This window comes from Mustela nigripes, chromosome 1 (genome assembly GCF_022355385.1).
Source record: "Mustela nigripes isolate SB6536 chromosome 1, MUSNIG.SB6536, whole genome shotgun sequence".
Taxonomy (NCBI): domain Eukaryota; kingdom Metazoa; phylum Chordata; class Mammalia; order Carnivora; family Mustelidae; genus Mustela; species Mustela nigripes.
The window spans coordinates 206,993,526-207,016,923 of NC_081557.1; the positions used below are offsets into that span (position 1 = coordinate 206,993,526).

Sequence of the window (23,398 nt, forward strand, 5' to 3'; positions counted from 1 at the left end):
TTTTCTTTACTTTCTCATTAATCTCAGATTAAAAAATCGAACACACACCCAGTAAAGAAAGCTGCAACTTGCCCTTTGTTTCTACAGGAGTTTCTAAAAGATTTTTTTATTTATTTGACAGAGACAGAGTGAGAGAGGGAACACAAGTGGGGTGGTGGGAAAGGGAGAAGCAGACCCCCTCTGAGCAGGGGGCTTGGTCCAGGACCCTGGGATTATGACCTGAGCCAAAGACAGATGCGCAACCACTGAGCAACCCAGGCACCCCTGTTTCTACAGGAATTTATCCCAAGCAAATAGTCAGTGGGAGATGTGAGGGGTGTGGAGAGAGTGTTCACTGCACTGTTTATGGGAGACCGACCCAAAATGAAACAAACACCCAGTTGTTCAATACTCAAGTACTGGGCCACGTAATTATGCACCATTTTTGTGGTGCACTGAGTGCCGTCCTTAGGAATGGCGATAGAGATCCTATTTATTGGCCTTGGAAATGGGCTTGCAGTAAATTAAACGACACGCAGGTTATAGAATAAAGATACATTGTCATCATGCTGGATGTTGGATGTTGTTTTAGGTGGTGTGATTATAGATCATTTTTAGTTTTTGCATCTCTGTTTACTTCCTTTTGCATAAAAGTTCATGGATTTCTAATTTTAAAAATAATGAACGGGGACTTCAGGTTAAAAAAATCTAGTAAGAAGACCGATTTCTTGAATATGTGTTAAGTTTTCTGGATAAACAGCTAATGAATTTTTATGTAATGGGAGTTGGTACATAAACCTTTGGATGCCTCATCATATTCCTCTTGATTATAAATTTTATGATGAAAGTAAGTCATCCTATTTGAAAAACACGGGAAATGAACAGTGTTAAGAAATGTCACCTTTTTGCAATTTCTAAAAAATCAAATATAAATTTTTTAAAATTTTTAAATATTTAATTTATTTATTTGTCAGAGAGAGAGAGAGAGAGCACAAGCAGGGGGAGCAGCAGGGAGAGGGAGAAGCAGGTTCTCTCCTGAGCAAGGAGCCCGAGTGGGCCTGGATCCTAGAACCCCGAGATCACGGTCTGAGCTGAAGGCAGACAGACACTTAACCAACTGAGCCACCCAGACACCTCAACCTTTTCACAATTTTAACAGAATCAAAATTAATTCATTTCCTTCAAGTATTTTTAAAGGCATATTTTCAAAAGATTTTATTTATTTATTTGACAGAGATGAGATTATAAGTAGGCAGAGAGAGAGAGGGAAGCAGGCTCCCTGCTAAGCAGAGAGCCCGATGTGGGGCTCCATCCCAGGATCCTGAGATCATGACCTGAGCCGAAGGCAGAGATGTAACCCACTGAGCCACTCAGGCACCCCTAAAGGCATATTTTTAAAATGGGTTTAATAAGACCGTACGTCTAGTATTAGATGTACGCTTTCCAGTTAAGCATTCATGAACTTTGCACACTGTAGAACAGTTTACTAAGAAGATTAGAAACAGATGGAGCTTCCTTGAAACAATTCGGAGCACCCTGAAGTGCATAAAGCAGAAACTGGCCAGCTAGCCAGTCCCTTGATCTTAAAATCACGAGATAAGGACTCTTAGCTCTTTGAGGTGGTTCTTACGTGGTTTTCATGCTCACGTAAACATACCGACTTCCACCACAGGAGTTTCTGCGGTTGTTTTGCGGTTACAAATGGGATATTTTCCCTCAGTATTATTGTTCTGCAACTTGCTTTATGGATTACAGCCCTGCCCATCAGAATTGCGAGGTTGTTCAGGTTCTTTTGCATGGAGTAGATTTCCAGAAGTAGAACCTATGGGTCAAAGTCCGTTTTGTATTTGAGTGGATGCCCCCCAACTGTTTAATCTTTCTTATAGCCTGGTCCCCCAAATCCGGGATCTGGGGTAAGTGCCTGTGCTTGACTCTTGGTACCAGCCAGCACATTCTGTATGGTCAGGAGTACAGCACCCCAGCTCCTTGAGGTCAGGTTCTCTGTCTGTGAGATGAAGATGGGGCCCCCTCCTCAGGTTGTGGGGAGGGTTGAATAAGCCTGGCAAGGCTTACAACAGTGTGTTCTAGAAGGCAGAGCTGACCATAGAGTGCTCATGCTTTGAAGCCCTTGAGGGCCAGGAGTAGAAACTCAATGACAGAGCTCTCCACTCCCTAAACCATGCCTCACTATGCCCGCTCTTCCTTCGCGCATCACCCCACTTTCTCTGTTCCCACTGCACTGAGCAAGCTGTGTTCTTGTCTGCTTGGAACATCTGGGCATGCAGTTTCCCCGCCCGGAACATCTGTCTGCCCTTGTCTCACAGTGTTCGTACCTCCTCTACTGTCTTTGCCCTCCTCTTCCATTCACTGGAAGGCCACCCTGTTGTGTCATCCCTTTGACCCAGCCCCAGCCCCAAGAGGGGCTCCCCCCATGCCCGTTGGACAAAAAAGACTGGAAGGACACCCTGCTGGTTGTCGGGATTCAGGGAGCACCTCCAGGACTGATCCCACCTTACGAATCTTTCTATCTCCAGCACGGAGTCTGGCAATGAGGGGGGCCAGGCCTTCCCTCTCATCTGAAGAAGGCCAGAGCTCTCTGCTGGGTCTGTACTTAGGAAGCAATGCTGGCCAGGAGGAGCTAGGTCACTGGATTGCCCTCTGTGCATGTGATCCTGACCTCTGGGAACTAGTGGACAGGGGGCCCCAAGGGAGATCTGTGGGCCTCCCCGTGTTGGGCTGTAACCTCCTTCTCCTGCCTCACCCAGAGCCCTCTGAGCCTCAGGTTGGATACTATGTTTGGAAGCCAGGTGTCTGTGGGGTCTTCTCGGGTTTTGTGCCATCCAGGAAATGTGGTCCTAAGGGTGGCAGCTCCGGTCCCAAGGAAGGCTCAGCCTGGATCTCTGCTAGCCTCCGTACTGTGACCTCAGCGCTTTGATGGGTCTTAAAGCCAGCGGCCTTCTGTGTCTTTCTGTCCATAGCTGAAACGCTCCCGGGAGACCGAGGTCCAGCTGAAGCCCCTTGTGGAGAAGAACAAGCGAATGAACAAGAAGAATGAGGATTTGCTGCAGAGCATCCAGAGGATGGAGGAAAAAATCAAGAACCTCACAAGGGAGAATGTGGAAATGGTGAGCCATTGGCCACCTGGGACCGCCAGCTCCAAGTTCTGGTCTCCATCTGGGAGTCTCTAGTCCCTGACCTTCAGAGTCCATGTTCTCCCCGCAGCCCCTGCCTCCTCCCGTAAGCTTGTGAGGGGTCTCAGTCCACGCCCATCCCCGCTGCTCCAGCTTCTCTGGGACATGCTGTGCTGTGGGCTCTGTGCCCAGAGGGAAGACGCCAGGCAGCGCCTGGCAGCTGGGGCTGTGCCTGTGCTCTGCTGTCTGCTGCCACCGGGGCCTTGGAGCACCCCCTCATTGCCCCTGCAACTGAGTGCCTTCATCCAGAAAGTGGGGTGGCAATACCAGCATTGGGGACTTTCTGGAGGATGGAGTGGTGGCAAAGAAAGGCCTCCCAGCCCACTTGGCTCTTGAGCACACTTACTGGGGGAAAGCCATGGCCATTTCTGCTCCAAGCACTTTCTTTGCATAAGGGATTTGCATTCTTTCCAAGGAGAGGGGTTCGTTTTTGTGATCAGGGCTGTGTCTTGCATTTGAGGGACTGTGGAAGGGCCTGAGGCTCATTGTCCAAGTTAGGGTCAGTCACCCCTATTATAGCAACAAGACTGAGGCTCCGCGGGGTGCAAGGTCCAGGTGCCAGGGTGCGTGATGACGGGTGGTGTGCTTGCCTCACCAGCGTCCTTGTCCAGCATCCAGGGCTCCCTTTGGGCAACTACCTCCCACCCCCGTGCCTGGCCAGCCCTTTCTCTGAGCCGTGCCCAGGTTGGCTTCTGTTCTGTATCCATGGCTTCCTCCAGCCTGGGGACTGGCTGGCCGTCATTCCCCCTCGTGTCCCATATCCCCGAGCTCACACCATGTATCCCCCAGCTGGCAAAGCTGTCCACGGAGAACCCCCCCGCGATGCTCTCTCCCTCTGGCTGCAGAAAGAAAAGCTGTCCGCCCAGGCGTCTCTGAAGCGACACACTTCCTTGAACGACCTCAGCCTGACCAGGGACGAGCAGGAGATCGAGTTCCTGCGGCTGCAGGTGTTGGAGCAGCAACACGTCATCGACGACCTCTCACTGGTAAGGCTGCTGTCCGCAGGGGCTCTCGGTGTGGCGCCAAGTGACACTGTGCCAGGATTGGCGAGGAGGCTCAGGGCGGGGTGACTAAACGTGGGCGGGGCCTCAGTGAGCCCACCCACCGCTTGCTCCCCTCCCTGCTTTATTCCCCCAGGAAACAGCCTAGAACTCTGTGCAAGCTGGGCACAGTTTCCATGGCTACTCTTTTTCCCAACCTTCTCCCTGATTTGCTGTCGTTAAGAGGCAGCATCAGTTTGGTGAATGAATCTTCCAGCCTCTACAGAGTGGGCACAATTTGTCCCTAAGAAGTTTTTTTTTTTTCTTTTTTTTTAAGCTCTGTTGTCACAGACCATGAACTTGAAAGCCCGCACCTTTTAATCAGGCTAGAATTTGAAGGGCTTGCTAGGACTCTGTGTGTATGTAAGATTCAAGGGAGATGAGTATGTCTTAGTAGGTGGAGTGTTACCCCCAGCTGTCTGTGAAAGGAGCTTAGGCACCATAAGGGAGAATTTGTAGTAATTTGTAGCATTCTGTAGTGGTTTGGAAGATTCATTCTTCAACTTGTAGTAAGCTTCTGTTGGATCTTAGAAGCAAAGTGTGTTCTTACTGCCCAAGAGGGAATGTGGTGGTTCCATTCATGGGTCTTCAAAGTATAGACAAACCAGTGATCAAAGTTCTAGAAAAAGCTTTGACCATAATTGTCAAGGTCACCTTGCTGGTTTCTCTTCCTCTGTTTTAACACCTTCCCTCCTTCCTTACAGCCACTAATCCGTTCTCCCCCATCCCTCCATCCTTCTCCACCATCCATACTCCCATCTTTCCCTCCTCCGGACATCCCTTCTTCCTTCCATCCATCCGTCTGTCCACCCATCCACCTACCTTCCTGTCCTTCCCTCCTTTCTTCCCTCCATCTAGCCTGTCATCTTTCTTCGTTACACAAAGACTTGATACAGCGTAAGATAAAAACACACTTTCAATAAAATGAGGATAGATTGGAAAGAGGAAGAATAAACCAATGAGACTAGAAGGAATACAGACCGTCACATCCATTGAGACGGGGAGGTACAAATAGGTAGACCATAGGGTTTGGAACCAAGCAACAGGTTTGTCTCTGGGGTTCCTGGCAGCCCAGGGATAAAGTGGAGCTTGTTTCGGAGGGAGCGATGTCCTGGTTTTGCCTGGGATATGAGAACGCCATGCCTACTGATGGCAGCTGCCAGGCAGCCACAGGCTCCACTCTGCGTGGTAGGTTCTAGCCTTGCAGAGCAAAGGAAGAACCTCAGGTCAGAGGAATGAAGTGTGTCACCTGGTCTAGAGGAGCCCCCTGAGGATTTGGTCCCAGCTCAGTCTGAGTTTGCAACCACATGCTACTTCATTCTGGGCTGGAGACCTCACGAGTCCATGCTGCCCAGTGCTTTGCAGCTTCCAGCCCCCAAAGCACCCAGTCTGGGGCTTTCAGGATTGGCAAACTTGGGGATTTTTCTCAAGAGAGTCCCAGTCTTGTTAGGGACCTGAATAAGCAGGGTGGTCCTGTAGCTTGCATTCAGGGAAGTGGTCGTCATGCGGGGGCACAGAACTTGGACTGACCCATGCCTGAGGTGGACAGGCTGGTGCAGGGTGAGGGCCAGTGGGTTGGCTGGTGTGACATGAGCTGGCTGCAAATGCCAACATGTGTGTCCCCTTCCAGGAGAGGGAACGGCTCTTGCGCTCCAAAAGACATCGTGGGAAAAGTCTGAAGCCCCCCAAGGTAAGCCCACAGTGGTGCAGGTGTCCTTGCAGCCCTGCCCGGGACAGGATTGGGGGAAATGCGAGCAATCCATAGGGGATTGCTTTGTCTCTGCGTGTCTGAGGGGGAGAAAGCTGTTATGGTGTCTCTCAAAGCGACATTGGTTATGGCCATGGGCCAGCACCTGTAATTTATTCATGGAAAACTTACCGAAGGATTCTCTACGTGGGCCTCTGGGGCGGCTCTCTCCAAATTAAAAGCATAAATACTTAGACCTTTTGAAGGATTTAAAGGGCACTCAGGCTTGGTTTGTAATGTTTTATATCCTGTTCTGACAAAGTCAGGAGCTTTGGGATTTTGCTGGAATAACGCAGAACTATGTTCTCTTTGGAAAATGTGATCTTATAGAGACAGCACCCAAACATCCTGGCAGAGAGAACACAGCTGGCCTGGGAACATTCAGACACCACAGGGAACAGGCTGGAATGAAAAGAGCAAATTGGGGCAGGTGTTAAAAAAAAAAACAAAAAACCGGTTTGCATTTAAACCTTTGAACATTTTTTCACTGCCACCAAAATGTGGATCTGTTCTCCTTTCAATGGAGGCCCCTCCCGGTTTATCTTCTGATCGAGATGCGGTTCTGGAAAAACTTGTGAAAAGGAAACAGCAGTGCCGATGTGCTACCCCACAACCCTTTATGCGAAGCCTTCCTGTCAGGGTGGCAGTAGGGAGTGCTGGGGCCTGTGGCAAACTGAGCCCCTAGAACCAGGTAGTATCACATATTCCAGGGGTTTGAGAGAAGTGGGGACTCTTTGTGTTAGTTTTCTGGGGCAGCTGTACAAAATACCCCAACCTGGGTGATGGAGAACAATACAACCGTGTCGTCTTCTAGTTTCGGGATCTGAAGGTCCAAAGTCAAGGTGTGGGCAGGGTGGTGCCGCCTCTGAAACCTGCAGGGGAATCCTTCCTCGGCTCGTTTAGCTTCTCTCTTCAGTGTTCCTGGTCTCGCAGCTGCCTGACCCCAGCCTCTGCTCTTGTGGTCAGAACCCGTCATCCCTGTGCATCCCATGGCTGTCTTCTTGTAAGGACACCAGTCATCTGGGATCAGGGGCCCACCCTGCACCCTGCCCACCTCATGTTAATGGAGTACTAAGGGTAGGGCTTCAACAGGTCTTTCTTGGAGGGGGGACCCAATTCACCCCAAAGCACCTCATTTATATAAAATTGAAGGATTTTAAATGTTGGCATAATTGTTCATAGAACACTCCATGGCCCCAATCAAATCTATCTGCAGGCTGAGCTTGGACTTGGTCACTTGACTGAGGGGTGACGTACGCTCCAGCTCACTTCATTGTCACAGCAACCCCCTGAGCTTGGCGCTGTATATCCATTTGACGGTTACAGGAAGCACATGGTATATAGCATAGAAATAGCTCAAAGTGAATTGGCAAGGCACGGGTTCAAGCTCAAGTCTGGGCTCCAAAAGCCAAGCTTGCACCACCAAGTCAAGCAGGATGAAGGGCATTTTAAGGCAAAACCCCACAACACACCCACCCCCCGAGCCCTGGTGTCCCCTCTTTTTCTCAGTAACATAGTTGTAACTGCAGAATCCACTTTGCTTTCTGGGCTTTTTGTTGTTGTTGTTTTGTTTTGTTTTGCTTTGCTTTTTTGTCCTTAATATTGTACCACAATGCATGCACCCGTGTTAGGACCCCGTCATCATAAATACAGATTTTTATGACTACATAATTCATTGAGTAGATGGGCCATAAATTTGTTTGCTGTTCTGGGTTGGGCCCATTATTAGCTTTCAGCCCCTTGTGGCTCTAAGGGCTGTTGCAGCGAGTGAGTGTGTTAATGCCTGTGTAGACAGCTTTATGGGGCAGGTCTGTCATCCCTGCGTGCTGCCCGTTCCATGAAGTGACTGGACGTTCTGCTTCTGCAGATGCCACCACAGTGGCCTCCTTTGGTCCAGAAGGCTGTGTCCAGGGTCTGGATGGTCCCCCAGGGTTAGATTTCCAGAAGGTGGGCTATGGATCACAGGGTGTGAAGGCTTTGGGGGAGCATGTGGGACCCCCCGTGCTCTCTGAAAGACACGCAACATTTTGCCCAGCTGCTGGTAACGTGTGTGAATGCCATGGTCACTGTGGGCAAGTTGCAAAAACAGCAGTCTAAAGGCCTCCAGCTTGAGGAGGAACGGGATGTGCTGTGGCATTTGACCCCTCATGAAGCTCCTACATAGGGTTTTTGGGAACCCCACTATTGAGTCCCGACTCAGTTTTTCAAGCCTATATCAGAATTCGTGGAGTAAGTAAGGATTCTGTTTCTCCTTTTCCCAATTTCTGAGTGTGTTTGTGGGAAGAGAACTCTAAAAAGGCCTAGAATAGACTTGGGGTTTGCTAGGCTTGCATGGACACGGTTGAGGGGGGCCAGAGCTGTGTCCCACCTGCTGTCCCCCCTCACTGTCTTGGCCCAGAGTAGGTGTCCCCAGATAGCTGTTAATTGAATAAGCACATTGCTTTGACTGGCCAAGTGCGTTTGCACAGCCCTGGGTCATCTCCAGGGATGGGGATGTTCGGTCACTAATTGAAATAGATCACTGCCACTAGAAGACGGAGTTTGGGAGCCTCCATGGGAATTTTCCTGAGCTAGTTCACAGTCATTTCCACTTATTGTTTCTATGATCCACAAGCCTTTTTTCTTTTTTTCTCCAGATTTAGGGGAGAGCAGTTTCCCCAACACATTCCTACTTTCTCCTGGCATTGTCCGGGACCAGATTGGGACCTGAGCTCCCAGGGCTCTCTCTCAGGCCTGGACAGTTTCTCTGTCTTCCTTCCCACAGGCTGCTAGGGTTCAGGAGTTACTATTTCCCCTCAAACACCTCCATCAAGCTCTGTCTGTTTGTAAAGCGGGCTTTACCACACTTGGTCTGAGCCTTTGCTTGGCCCAAATTTTTGTGCCAGAATTTTCTGGAAGAACCTGGACTCTGAATTTCCCTCCACACCCACACTCCAGTGGTGATAGTAGAGCTGTTATGCCCTGATGTGATGTCCCCAGGGGGACCTTCACACTCAGAGGGTCGCTGACCCCGTCTCACCATGCTCCTGGGGACAGGATAGGTGTGGGCATCTCTGCCCCAGGACACTGCTAGTTCAGTCGCCTATAGGAAGTAGCAGGAGAACTCTGAGTGAGGGGTTCCCCAGGCCCCATGTGGGGAGGCCAGGCTCTCTGCAGGAGGGCTGGGAGCATAGATGAACCTGACTGAAATCCTGCCTGGGTGGGGACGGTGAGCTTGCTGTCTGAAATCTTGTTGCCCAGCATCATGGAGTCATGTCTTGGTAGAGAGCCAAGCATGCAAGCACAGCTAAGGTCATGCATGGTTGACACGGTTGACATGCATGTCAGCATGGTTGACTCACGCACCCTGGTTTGAGCAGGGATGGATCTGGGGAGAGGTGGAGACGCTGTAGCCTGGCAACCACATGGAAGACCGGTCCGGCTCCTGGCTGTATGGCATTGACCTTGGGGAGCTGTGATCATCCCATCCAGGAGACCAAACAGAGCGCCTGGGTCAGGGATCCACAAATTATTATTTGTCCTTCTCCCTTCTCCTTACATCAGTAGCTTTCCTTTGGCAGGTGCATTGACTTCAGATAACCAGGCCCTGCTCTTCATGTCCCTGGTTCTCATTTGTGTCACCTTAAAAGGGAAACTGTCTCAGGTCACAGTGAGGTGAGCTCTCCATGCCCTTTGGATGGTAGCCAGCCTTCGCAAGAGACTGGAAGATAGCTGAGAAACATCAGAGTGCCACGGGCAGAACTGCCCTTCTCTGAGCCCAAGTGTCAGTACGGTGGGCCCTTTGTCCCTGAATGGCCCCTGGGTCTGGTGTCACCAGGAAGCAGCTGAGGCCTGAGCTGAGACCTTCTGGCGGATCTCAGCTGGAGGGTCACTCACCATCGCCCTGCATACTTTCTCATCAGACACTTGGGGCCTATCCAGACTTGACCTTGTGTCCCTCCAGGCAAAGCTTGCCACTCTGTGGTGGGAGCTGCGTTGGAACAGAAGCCGGGACGCACCACCTTCTGTGGCTGGGGCTCCTGGGCACTTGTCGTCATGGGCCACGCTTTCCATTTCTAAGTAGCAGAGGAATCCTCTGCTCTTCTGCAGGGTTGTTTCCACTCAGCTTTGTTCCTGGGCTGCCGTTTCCCACAGTTCTGTTCCTAGCCAGACTCTGAGCAAACTCAACAGCTTGCAGATAGCATGGTTTCTAGGCTTCTCTCCCCTTCCCTCATTAGCCAAGGTTCTTTCTATTGAGTGTGTCAAAAAACTCAGTCATTTCAGAAAGGAAAGGAATTTATGTAGCTAAGAAGTCTAGAGGTAGCTGGTTTCAGGCACAGCTGGATCCAGATGCTTACCCAAAATTGCCTGGAGCCTGTCTCTCTCCCCCTTTCTACTCTGCTTTCCCCTGGGCTGGCCTCTTTCTCAGGTGGGCTTCCCCATGTGATGCCTGAATCAGCTTCAGCAGCTGTAGGCTGTAAGCCGGTGTTATACCTGCCTAGCAACTTCAGAGGTGGGAGGACATCTCTCTTCGGTGGCTCCAGCAAGAGTCCCAGGGCTGTGCTCCTTGGCTCAGTCTGGTTACGGGCTCATCCCTGAACCAGTTCCGATTCTGCCTGGGTGGGATGTGTTGGGAACAGCTCATTTGGCAACATGAATGAAAGGCTTAGTAGATGCTAAGATGTGGTTACATAGCTCATATCATGGATATTTTGGAAGGAGCAGTGTCCAGCATCATTACAGTTGAAATATACATATGAACCTGATTGTCTACACTTTTCTTTTTGTGATTGTCCTTTGCCTTTTCATACGGCTTGACTATCTTTCCAAGTACAGCAGTTTTCCTTTTTAATAGGATTATCTATCCCTTTTCTCCGACATATGGGATTTTACTTTGGCTGTTTTGCTGAGAGAAGCTTCTCCAAGAAATGTAGGCTCCCGTGGCTGCCCCAGGTGGGGATCCCGGTTTGGTCAGTCTGTACAAATAGCTGAAGGACAGACTGCTGAGAGCCCCTGAGTCCAGGTAGTCTGGGGTGCATGTGGGGTGCTCGGGGGATGAGCAGAGAACTTGCCCAAGTGCACGCAGTGGCGGATGTGCCCCCTGGGTTTTGGCTCTGGTCCGGAAGAAAACTCTCTCTGAGTCACCGTTGCTAGTGCTCTTCCCAGGGGCCTGAGGCTTGTGGAAGGGCAGCACCAGGAGGGCAGCCCCCAGGGAATGACCCAGTGGGGAAGCTGTCCTGGGTGATGATGACAGTGCCAGCCGGGGCCCCAGATCTCGAGCTGGCAGCATGGCCCTCGGAGGCTGATCCTAGAGCTCCGGGCGTGGGGAGAATGTTCCAGGGGAGAAGCTGTGCTTCCCCCTAACACTGGAGACACACCCGGTAGCAGGTGCCAGAGAGGCTGCTTTGAGCCCACCGGGCGCACACGCACTAGCGGGCTCTGCTTCCACGCCCGGTGATGGAATACATCCTCTTTGTGCTGTACTTCTCCTTCTTTCTCTGTCTCTGTACCCTGGTGTGCTTGTACTTCTCCGGCTGCCAAGAGATGACCTACAAGCACGAAGGTAAGCGGCTAGCTCTAGGCGACTGTTGGAGGTTCTGGGAAAGGACATGTCAGGGAGACCCTACCCGAGCTAGCAGCTGTCGGAAGGGACATGGGGAGGTGGGAGCGAGGGGGTTTGGGAGCTGTGGTCCATGCAGGGTGGTTTATTTTGGAAGCACCTGTCTTCCCTTCGGTGCCTTTCCATCTGCTGAGAAGGAGCACCTCTGTACATTCACAGGGTAAATGGAGCAGACATGTTTGTTTTTCAATTTTGCCCCAGCTGCCTTTCAAAAAATTGGGCTGGTTTATAAAAAGGAGTGGGGAAGGCAGGACTCTGGGGGGTAAAGAAGACGGAAATCTGGAGGCGCAAGCCCCCAGATGTGTGTGGCCAGGAGCCGAGGTTTTTCCTGGGAAATAAATGCCCAGGGAATCTGAGAAAAGTGGACAATTCAGGAAACCTGACAGGTGCCCCAGGGCGTGACTCTTTCCGAGAGAGCCGAGCGTTCGAGTGTTTTCTAGGTGATTCTGTCCTTCCTATTTCACGGGGATTTTGAAGATGTGTTGTCAGGCCACATTTTGGTTGCAAATGCTTTTCACTTTAAGCATGAAAATGTCTTTTTCTATCTTGCTTTTATTCACAAAGGCGTACATCTCTGTGGTATGTCTCAGCTTCCCAGATAATACTATCCCTTTAAAACACACTAACCCTTCAAGGAAACAAATTAACCCAACCCACATGTTGTACAAGGTTGGGGGAGTTCTTAAGCTGCTCGCTGCCACTGGAGGAGTTGTGTGAGCCCGGAGTTCTGTGGATTCACGTCCCGTTGGGCGAGGGACAGAACAGGAGTGTCCTTTTGTGCTAGATGCCCCGTCAGTGCTATGTCCCGCCTTCTGCCCTGAAGCACACTTCCCTGGAGCCTTGGTCTCTGAGGCCACACTGGACTTCAGGGATCTCCACTTGGGTCTGGGGATGGGCTGTCGGCAAAGGCAGCTCTCCTTTAATGCACATCTGCAACATCTGTCGTGAATGCCCATGTTACGGCTCAGAGAGGGAAGACCCAGTGAACAATCCCTGAGGTTTCTAAAAGCGGACTGTCCTGAACACTGAGTCATTAGCCACCTGGATGGTCCAGGAAGCTCACAGGGGGTGTCTTGTCCTGACGGTTTGGAGACAGCATGGCGAGAGGGTTCCTGGAGCCCCATCCGTGTGCGTCACGCCTGGCTGCCGGCCGACAGCGCAGCAAGTGCAGTCCTGTCCCCAGACGCCTTGCAATTAGCAGTGTTTACAAGAAATGAGGTTGGGTGAATGGCTGCCCAGAAAAGTGAGGAGTCTGGAACTCTGGGAGGTGAGTTCCGTGTGTGCAGAAGAGCTCTGAGCATCGCGGACCTGTCACTCCCGAACCTGCCGTCGTCACCATCAGGACACCATGGCCACTCACTGCTCTCTGGAAAACATCTGGAGAGTTTTCCATACCTGAATCCAAGGGAGGTTTCTCCTCTGGGGAGGAGATTGGGGTATATGTGACTGTCTCCAGCCTCTACTTGGAGACAAGAAATCGTTTGATACTGATGGAGCCCAGTAGGTCGACACGGTTCTACCTGGTAAACTTACCCGGGGTGTGGGACCAGGTGTTTGCCCAGCTGGTGCTGGCTGTGTGAATGAGGGGAAGGGCTGTCACGTGCGAGCCGAAAACTCTTTGTGGGCCGAGTTAGTTCAGCTTCGAGTTCACGAACAAAGCCTTGTTCATGATTATGCATTTGAGAACCAATGTTGACTGAATATGCTCGGCTCTGGGCCAACGTGGGGAATACAGAACCCCAGATCTCAGCCCTCATGAGCAAACTGCTGTCCTCGTGGGTGTCTCCAGCAAAACCTCTCCAGACACTCGAGCTGTGCAAGAGGACAGAGCAGTCCCTCTGTCTCCCTCTCCCTTCCTGATGGCTAGATTATTTCTTAATTACGTTTTTAATCATGGTTGCAGACACATTTCTCTTACATGTGGGCACCCAAGAGCGCAGACATATGCCAGCTTCAACAAGCAGAGTGGGGGGGGGGTACCCTCAATGTGCAGGGTGAGCCCTGATCTTTCTGTGGGTTGAGGAGTGGGGAGGGGACTGGGAGGAGCCAGGTTCTGGATGAACCAGGGGGAGCCTGGGGCTTGACTCTGGATTTAGTTACGGTGCTGTCCTCATGGTCATGAAAAACATTCGTCGATTGTAAACCCAAATAAAAATCCTTCTCAGCGGCTATTTTGGAAGGGAAGAAAGCCAATGTTCCTAAAACACGGGAAGTTGATCTGGTGATTGTCGGTTTGTGTCTGCCGCCCCCAAGGGACTGAAGCTCCTTGTGGTGGAGAGCATGTGTGGTCTTAATCATGTTGTGTTCCCCCGGGCCCCATCCAGTGCCTGACCCATAGAAGGTGCTCAGTCGGGCGTTTGCTGAACGAATGCCGGAATGTATGCGTGAAGGCTGAATGAAGCCCCATATCTCATGGTATTTGGGGCGGGAGAAGTGCTGGGTAGGCAAACCAGGAAGCCAGGGCATGGAGTGTTCAGACTGCCTCTGACTCTGACTGATTGGTGCACAAGGGTCCCTCCTTAGTAGGACACACATGCTGCCCACTGAGGGTCAGCACACCGGATTCGGCGCATGCATGACCTTGCTCTCAGGTGACGTGGGGGGTTCTGCGTCTGTCTGATGGAGAAGGATGCTGGTGCTCAGAGGTGCTAAGTGACTGCAGAAGGAGCCAGGGTCAGGCCAGCGTGCTCTGCTGCGGCCCCCTCCCCCTTCCACCACCTTCTGTCACCTCCTCTCCCACCCAGTCCATCAGGAACCCCACTAGCTGCCTCTTGGGATGCCTTTGGGGTCCAGACATGTGTGTGGTCACTCCTGTGCCTGGGGGTGATGGGCAGGGGTGTGGGGGAGGGGCACTCAGCTGTTCTGGGTCCATCACTGATGTGCTTGCCCCTTGTCTTACATTTACAGAAGCATGTTGTGGAGACGTTTTTTGGATTTGATGAGGAGTCCGTGGACTCAGAAACATTGTCAGAAACATCCTGCAACACAGACAGGACAGACAGGGCCCCGGCCACACCAGAGGAAGACTTGGACGATGTAAGCGAGGGGCCGCCTCTGGCCCCTGACAGCCGCCCCTGCTGCTCCCCACAAAGATCTAAGTCTGGAGGGCCTGTGTCATCACAGCCCATAGCCCTGAGGGCAGGCCCCCCCCCCCACTGCGTGGGGCTCTGATGATGACATGGGGGGTGCTGGCAGCGTGTGATGGTCCCTTCCTTTCCCCAGTGCTGATCTCACAGAGGAAATCTGTGGGGCCTTGCTGCTGTCTTTGCAATTAAACCTGTCGCGTGGTGGACTGTCTCTGGTCCCCCGAGCACGCACACACACACACACACACACACACACACACGCACACGCACACGCACACACACAGGCACACCACCTAGTGGAAACGGCATGAATTGCTTTTTCATGAAGAAGATGAGGCCACACAGGAAGACAAACCACATGCAGCGGGTGAGGGCAGAGGGCAGTAGAAACCACTGGAAGCCCTCTCCCCATGAGTCACCACCCTGACGTTTCCCTATATCTCCACTCACACCTGGGTTCATGACTGCGGCATCAAGTGAGCTGGGCTCACAAAGGTGGGAAGGGAGGCGTGGTCCTTGCCCACCCGCACACCCCCCGCTGAATTCTCTTAGGAAACCCGACTAAAATGTGGTCGTACCAGACACATGTGACCACCAGGATGTAACAAGCAGCTTTGGGCATCAAACACCGTGTTCTACATCCCTGTCTCCCGTGAGCACGCAGGACGTCTCATGCCCATGCACACAGGGATTTAATGTGATGGGACCCCATAATGGATGCTTCCCAGTTTTCCAGACCACCAGTGTTGCGCCCATGCCTGGCCAGTATTGTGCCTTCCCAGGGAGGATGTCTCCTTCCGAGAAATTGCCAGAGTGAGAAGCGCTGCTGGGAGGTGCTTGGCTCTGGGGCGCTCTTGCCCTTTCTCCCTTGCGTGTGACTCAGGGATCCCCAGGCTTCCATGAGTTCCCGGGAAGGGTGCTGACGATCAGGATGGTGTCTTCTCCCACAGCCTGTCACTCCAGGCCCCCAGTGACATCCTGGCAGTGACTGGTTCCTTAAGTCATTGCCAGCAGTGGCTGTGAGGGCTGGATGTGTGCTTCTGTTCCCGGGGGACCCTGGCAGTGGGACCCACAGCCAATCACTTGCTTCCTTCTGTCTTTCTTCTCCATGACGCTAAGACGACGACCAGGGAGGAGGCTGATCTGAGGTTCTGCCAGCTGACCAGGGAGTACCAGGCCCTGCAGCGGGCCTACGCCCTGCTTCAGGAGCAGGTCGGGGGGACGCTGGATGCAGAGAGAGAGGCCCGGGTAAGTGTCGCAGGCCCGCAGGCCACAAGGGGCTGGGCGGACCGCCAGGGTCTCTAAACCTTGCCTGTGATGCTTGGAGGGGATAAGAAGAAGGGCTGGGGGGGCACCTCACCAAACCTTGGCAGACCCCCAGGGGCTCTCTTGCCATCTTCAAAGGTCTCAAGACCTTCCCATTCTTTTACAAATTGTTATTTACCGTTGGGTGGGTCAGCTTCGAACCCGTGCCTGGATGGGCTTCCAGGGCCTGGATTACAGCACCGTCCTTACTGCTCCTCTGTCACCCATCCATGGTGACCTGCTCACTTCCGGATCCTTCTCATTCCAGACTCGGGAACAGCTCCAAGCTGACTTGCTGAGGTGTCAGGCCAAAATTGAAGACTTGGAGAAGTTACTGGTTGAAAAGGGACAGGTGAGCAGGAATGATCATGGGGTTCTTCGCATGTCTGTCCCCTCATGGTGTCTCTGTGGCCTTGGTGCCAAGCTCCCCCGCCCCCACCATGGGTCTGAGTTGTTTGCTCCAGAGACATTAGAGAAAAAAAACCACCCAGGCCAAACCCAAGCAAGAATAGCCTAGCTGAGGTGCCTAATCGCAGAGTTTTAAAAAACCAAAACCTGGGGTGCCTGGGTGGCTCAGGGGGTTAAAGTCTCTGCCTTTGGCTCGGGTCATGATCTCAGGGTCCTGGGATCGAGCCCCGCATCAGGCTCTCTGCTCAGCAGGGAGCCTGCTTCCTCCTCTCTTTCTGCCTGCCTCTCTGCCTGCTTGTGATCTCTGTCTGTCAAATAAATAAATAAAATCTTTAAAAACAAAACAAAAAAACAAACCAAAACCCGTTACGAGGTTCTAACTTGGCTTTGTCATCGTTGGCCAAGTGTGCCAAAGTAGGAGACAATTCAAAAGGCAGAGTGTGGCCAGAATCCTCTTTGACTTGACTCTGAAGGAAAACTGCCATCATTCATCAGGGTTTAGTCGTGAAAATGAGCCGGGCCTCAGCCTGCTCCTCGGGGTTCCACACTGCTTGTGACTGTTCACAGGAAACCCCGGCCCTTGAGTTTCTCAGCGTCGAGTCTCCTCCATGCACACGTTCTCTGAACATGACAAGGCCAGACTGACAGCAGGACACAGTAGGGAGGCGAAGCCCAGACACAGACCTGGACCCTGGGTTGGGGGGGACTGTAGAGGGGGCACTGGGTGGAGTGCCAGCCTCTCAGAGGGCAACACCCAAAGGCAGCCCTCACTGGGGTTGGTGCAGGTCAGCCATTGCCTTGGTGGTGAGAGATAGCCGGGAATTCTCGGCGGCTCAGCGCAGTGAGGTTTACTTACTACTCAGTACACCCCCTGTCTCTTCTGGAGGCAGGGGGCCGCCCACCCCATGGGTTTTCTCGGGGACCCCGTGGCGCTGCCAGCTTGGACCCACCCTGCCCACTGTGTGCGCCCCTCTGCAGAGACCAGGAGAAGGTGGTATACGGGTCTCAGAATAGGGGGCTGAGAATGAATGCTGCCTCGTGTCCAGTTGGGACGAGGGCCCAGGTGGCGACCAGGGTGCAGATTAAGGCAGACTGTCAAGAAGCAGAACTCGGGACACACACACTGACGCTCACGGCAGAACTGTTCCAGGCCTGGATGGGGCTCGGCGAGTGGCCAACCCTGGGGCCCTGCTTCCGCAACCATGGTCCAGAACGGTCCACGGAGGTGGGGGAGGGGTGAAGTGCACACACCCAGGGTTGGCTTGCCTGAGTGTTACGTGACCCATGCAAGCCACGCTGTCTCTTTTCCTCATCCTCAAAACAGGGTAGTGATAGTGCTTCACATGCTTGGCAAGCAGAAGTGGGGAGAGGGAAGCAGCAGGAAGAGTCCAGGTGGGACAGAGGGCTGCTCTCAAGCTCCTGTTCTCCCTGACACCAAGCTCGGCCCCTCCTGCTGGCTGAGCTCACGTGTCACCTAACCATCGACTTCGACTAAGTTCCATCCCCACCGAAGGTGCTTGACCCTATGTTTGTGGGCTGGTTCTTCCAAGTGGAAGGACCAGTTTGGGACAGAACAAATGGCCGTTTGTTGAGGGAGCAGCCACCAGAGCCTTGCCCTTTACCAAGTTTGTGCTTGGTGTACAGGGATAATGTGTCAGTTGCCTATCGCCGCGTAACAAACTACCTCCAAACTGAGTTGTTTAAAACAACAAAGCGCTCTGGGTGAGCCGCTTGTACTAGGCCCAGCTGTGTGGCTCTTCTGCTGGTCTCCCCTGGGGTCATTTTGGAGGCTGTGTTGTTGAGGCATCAGCTGGGGTGACGTGGCCTGAAATGGCCTCTCTCCTGTCTGGGCGCAGGCACCTGCTGTTGGCTCTCCTCCTAGTCTCTCATTCTCAAGGAAGCTAACCTGGCTCCTTTGCTGAGTGGTCTGGGGACAAGGAGAAAGGGCAGACCTCAAGACACAAGTATGCTCCAAGCCTCTGCTCAAGTCCCATTTGCAAATATCCCAGGAGCCAACACATACCACAGTGCACTCAGCTTCAGGGTTGGAGAAGTATCCATCACGTCCTGTTGGGAGAAGCTGCAGAGTTGTTGCCAAGGGTCAGGGGCATGCAGATGGGGGAACAGCTGCAGGCAGTCTTCTCTAGACCAAAGATGAGTGGAACACAGCTCTATGCTCAAGGAGACTCACAGCCTCGTGGGGCCTATACATGTCAACCCAGAGACAATACTTCGTGATAAATTAGAAATTGGTAAAGGAAGCCCAGGAGGCCACCACAGCTGAGAGAAGGGAAGGAGGAAGTTCTTCCATCTATTCCTTTATCCATGTATCCATCCTCCCCTATTTATTGAGTGCCAGCTGTATGCCAGGCCCTGTGCTAGGCGCTGCGGGTGGGGGTGCCACGGTGGAAACAGAGGCCTGGTGCCCTGTGCTCATGGGACCTCCATGGGTGGGACCTGACCAGGCAAAGAAATGTGGTTAAGGCATCATAGGCAGTGGGACCGGAACGCACGGAAACACGTCCCTGTGACAAAGCCAGGTCCGTGGGTGTGGGCTGACCTTTGGGGTGGAGCCTGGATGTCAGCCCATGAGCTTGGTGAGCAAGCGTGAGCAGATCTGCAAGGCCAATGGGTCCCTCTGCAGCTGCTTTCCAGTCAAGGACACTCACGGCACGAACTCTGTGGGCTTTCAGGGAGTGTGAGATTTGGGGAAGGGACACCCCACAAAGCTGCCAGCTCTCTCTTTCAGGAGTAACAGTTTAGAGGGACCCAGGTCAGAGACAGGGACAGCAGCCGTCCCTGTCTCTGACCTTTCCATGGGGAGTTTTCTATTACCTTTTGGTCACCAACACCACCTTTGCTCTTTAACTGTCTGTTTGCTTCAAGGAGTGTGAACATACTTAGTGCTTTTTCTTAGGATTCCAAGTGGGTGGAAGAGAAGCAGCTGCTCATCAGAACAAACCAAGACTTGCTGGAAAAGGTATGTGGGCACGAATCCACACACCGCCGCCTCAGATGGTCACTGAGCCAGTCAGTCAGGGCCCTCAGAGGCCCACGGAGACGCCTCGCAGCAGCCCTTCGGCTCCTGGAGGAGGGACCTGTCCCTTACCTTGAGTCAGAGCCCAGTTCCTGGGGCTTCCCAGCCCTTGGTCCTAGTGCTGTCCTCTGGAATGAGGCCCGCAGAGCTGGTTTAGAACACCCTACAGACACAGTGGGGGTCAACCGTCCTCCTTCTATCCTACCTCTGCTAATGCTTTGGGGTTCCAGAGCCCTTCCCCTCCCACCACGGGGGACCAAAGGTGCCAATCGAATAGTCATTCAGGCCATCGTAGTCCAGTTGGCGGACTGCAGGCCATGGTGCTGGCAAAGCTAAGCTTGTTGCCTTCCTTCTGTGGTTATGGAAATTTCTAGATCTCTCTCGAGACAGCCTGTGGGGGGGGTAGATTTAATGCTTTGGGGTAAGACCTTAGTTTTATTTTTTTTCTTATTTGTGCACAATTTGGAGTGTTTTGTTTAAGTAAATTTACTGAGTTGTGCAGCCATCACCTTGATGTAGTTTTAGAACAACTTTAGTCTTCCATAAAGGTCCCTTGTGCCATTTGTAGTCCCTTCCTGTCTCCCATCCCTCAGCACCCCCAAACCACCAGATGTACTTTCTGTCCAGACTTTCCATACCAGCGGAACCAGACAGACCTTGGTTTGGCTTAGTCTTTGAACATCCTAGAATGCCTGCGTGAGGGGAGCCCAGCCTTGCCCTCTTGGGAGGGCTTAGTCCAGCCCCCGCTGTGTCACTTACCAGCTGAGTGGCTGCTCACTGTCCTCTGTTTCTCTGTCACATTTGGAGCACTGGGACAGGACCTGTCATTCTGTTGGTCAAGCCTGTGTATTGGGAGAAAGTCCATGTCCTTGGTCCTTCTCACTAAATTCAAGAAGCCACAGAGAAAATACACTGTTTCCAAATGTCCCCTGGGGTGCAGCACCCCATCCGTGGAGAACCCCTTCCAGTTCTCAAGACAAGAGGAGGGAGAGGCAAAGGTGGCTGGGGCTCACAGAAGCCCTTGAGAGGGAGGTGTGCCTTCTGTCAGTCCTGGTTGTGGCCAATGTGGATGGGCAGCCTCATGCTTCTCGGACAGAAAATGAGGCACGGAGCCATTAGGATGCTTTTCCATCCTGATGGATGTCAGACCAGGCAACCCATCTTCCCCAAAAGACTTGTGCCTTCAGGACAGCTGCTTCCTGAGTCCTCTGGCCAGGTGACAGTGTATGCCTTCCTGCTGTGGTTTGTCCCACTCTGTCTGGGTGGGAGTGGGGGTGGGGGAGATTGCCTTGACTGCATCAGGGAGGGGTGTGTGGGTGGGGGACAGAGTGAAAAGAATACACACAGTCTTTGGGATCAGAAGCACCCATGATGCGCTCCTGCCTCCCTCACATTTGACCCCAGAAAGGGACTTAGTGGCTCCATGCCCCAGTTTCCCCATCATTCATTCATTCAGCAAGTCTATAAGGAACCCCTCTTCTGGGCCAAGCCCAGGACCACAGGGATGGAGGAGGCACCCCACCCCCCCATCACCATGGCTCCCGTGGAGACGGCGGGTCCTCCCACCCGCTAACCCGCAGGTGCGTCTGCTCTAGATTTACAGGCTGGAAATGGAAGAGAGTCAGCTGAAGAACGAAATGCAAGACGCGAAGGACCAGAACGAGCTACTAGAGTTCCGAGTGCTGGAGCTCGAAGTAAGAGACTCTATCTGTTGTGCGCTCTCAAACGGAACAGACCTTCTCTTTGAGCCCAAACTGAAATTCATGTAAAAGCTCCCAGATGTCCTCCAGCATGTGTAAAGGGACGTGGTAGAGTTGTTTCCTTTTCTTTTCCTCTTTCTTTCTTTCTTTCTTTCTTTCTTTCTTTCTTTTTTTTTTTTAAATCTGTATGTTCAGAATAATTTCACTGCCTTAATATGTTCTGGAGAGAATGCTCACCGAAGTCTTTGGACATGTACCAGAGCTAATCTATTTATTGCCTACGGCTTGTTTTGCACTTAATAAAATAATTTGTTTTTGCAATATTTTGCCTTTTTTATTTGTGTTTCATTTCCATAACTACTTCTTTCCTGCATGCATAGTCACCTGGTATGCATTCTGCAAACCCGGATAGAAGCACCTGTTGCAATTAATAACACACCTTTTTAAGATGACCTTGCATGCAGGGAACCTCTCCTTTTGAAAGAGCAGGGCCCGACCTGGCCCACGACTGACTCTGTAGTGTGTTTACTGCTAGTTTGGCCCATTTTCTATGTGCCGAGGTAAACACAGGTAAGTAAGTAAGCAGGGGAAAGGGAGGCATTTGCAGAGGAGTTTGAGAAAAACCGTGGGGTTGTCCCAGTTCCCGTCCAGCAAATGCAGCCCTGGGTGTCACACAGGGTTGCTCTGGACCGAAATCTTAACTGTTTGTAACTCAACCTGCAACTCAGAGTTACTGTTAGCACGGAGGGAGACTGAATGCTGTTCACGGGGAGCGGTCACGTTCCGAACCTTCGGTAACGTCCCCAATACAGAGCTGGGTCCAGTGTGAGAGTAGTGATGGGTTAAACTGCTTCCCACTGAAACCTGGCCTTGGGTGCCTAGCACTGTATTGCAATCCTGTTACTTCATACTCCTTTTTCTGTTTATTGCCATTTAAAAGTCATCCACATTTTAAACATCACCTAAGTTTGTGATTCATTTGTCTGAGCACCTGTTTGTCTGAGCACCTGAGTGGCTCTGCTCTCCCTCCACTGAAGCCTTTGCATGAACGGTTCCTGCCGGGGAAAAGCCAGCACCCTTGCGACACTGGTGTCCCTCCTGTTCTGTTTCCTCCTCCTGGCTTCTGTTAAAGTTGTTTGCACCAGAATTTACCATCTTGTCATTTGTCGTGTTGGCATGGACTGTGTGGCCCCAATGCCTCCAAACCAAGCGTTGCCGTGCAACCCAACTTTTGCTTGAGCGGGAACAGGATCTTCCACTCACACAGTAGGAGCAGGAAGCCATGCGAGGTCACTGTTCACAGTTCAGCCAGCGAGGAAGCCTTTCCCAGGGCTTTGTCCATGTCCTTTTCAGAGGATTTCCATGAGCATTTCTCAAAGTGTGCTAGAATTTTCTTTAAGTGTCTCCACCATCCTTCAGAGCCATTAGAAACCAATTTTCTGACTTTCGTTCATATAAAATAGCTTTCTGCCCCCTTTTCTATGGGGACTCCATTTAAGTATTGTAGATAAGAAGACATCCACACAATGGAACCACTGTGAATTTTGGTCTTCTTGGCTAATAAGAGAAATAAACTTTCCCCCCAAACTGCTTCAAACCAGATTAGCCAGGTTGGCTGGGCTTTGGGGAAGTGAGTTGAATGAATGGCCCCCTTCCCTTCCCCTCTCCATTCACCTTATCCAAGAGCATCTGCAGAGGTCTCACTATCCAAGCTAGTGCTCATTTGGTTACATTTCTTAGTTGAATGATTAAAGGGACCCATGGACTCTGTCACTAGATGCTACAGGAATGGTCCAAGCATGTTTACTTATCTTACTGTGATTTTGAGAAAATAAAAGCAGTTTGATTTGAAGGGATAATTTAGAAAGGTCTTCTCTACTTGCCTTCCCATAAAGCCAGCCTGTCTGTTGCTCAAGTTTTAAAGGCAGAGCTATATAATATATCCCTGTAATTAATCGGGCTTCTCCTGTCCTTTTAAAAAACATGTCAATTTACATCTGATTAGTAAGCACCTCTCCTGGGAAAATGCTTGCTTTTCCTTCTTTAGTTATGGAGATTTGATTATCAATCTAAGGCAGGGATAGAAGGATCACTGGTGTGTTTCAAAAAAATTGTGAAGTCGGGAGATTATATTGAAAAAAAAAAAAAAAAAAGTGAATCGGAGGTTTGTGTCCTGGTCTCTCCACTCAGTAGCGCAGGACCCCACTCACCCCCTACCCTGCCCCAGCCTCCTGGTCTGTGAAATGAAAGCCATAATGCCTGCCTCCTGGGGTTGTGAGGATTCAATGGGAGAGCGACGTGCCCCA

At 51.8% G+C, this 23,398-nt stretch overlaps 1 protein-coding gene across 3 annotated transcripts in view; it reads left to right on the plus strand.

Moving 5' to 3' along the window:
* JAKMIP1 (janus kinase and microtubule interacting protein 1) overlaps positions 1-23,398 on the plus strand; it is a 127,717-nt gene that overhangs the window by 80,504 nt on the left and 23,815 nt on the right. For 2 of the 3 annotated variants that reach the window (XM_059380559.1, XM_059380568.1), the window contains 8 exons: positions 2,958-3,104; positions 4,016-4,156; positions 5,841-5,900; positions 14,464-14,592; positions 15,762-15,890; positions 16,216-16,299; positions 19,273-19,335; positions 20,988-21,413. In XM_059380559.1, the coding sequence (XP_059236542.1) occupies positions 2,958-3,104; positions 4,016-4,156; positions 5,841-5,900; positions 14,464-14,592; positions 15,762-15,890; positions 16,216-16,299; positions 19,273-19,335; positions 20,988-21,161 (927 nt within the window). In that variant the 3' untranslated portion in view covers positions 21,162-21,413. Of the gene's footprint in view, positions 1-2,957; positions 3,105-4,015; positions 4,157-5,840; positions 5,901-14,463; positions 14,593-15,761; positions 15,891-16,215; positions 16,300-19,272; positions 19,336-20,987; positions 21,414-23,398 lie in introns of those variants that run through there. The other variant, XM_059380551.1, reaches the window with a different exon arrangement.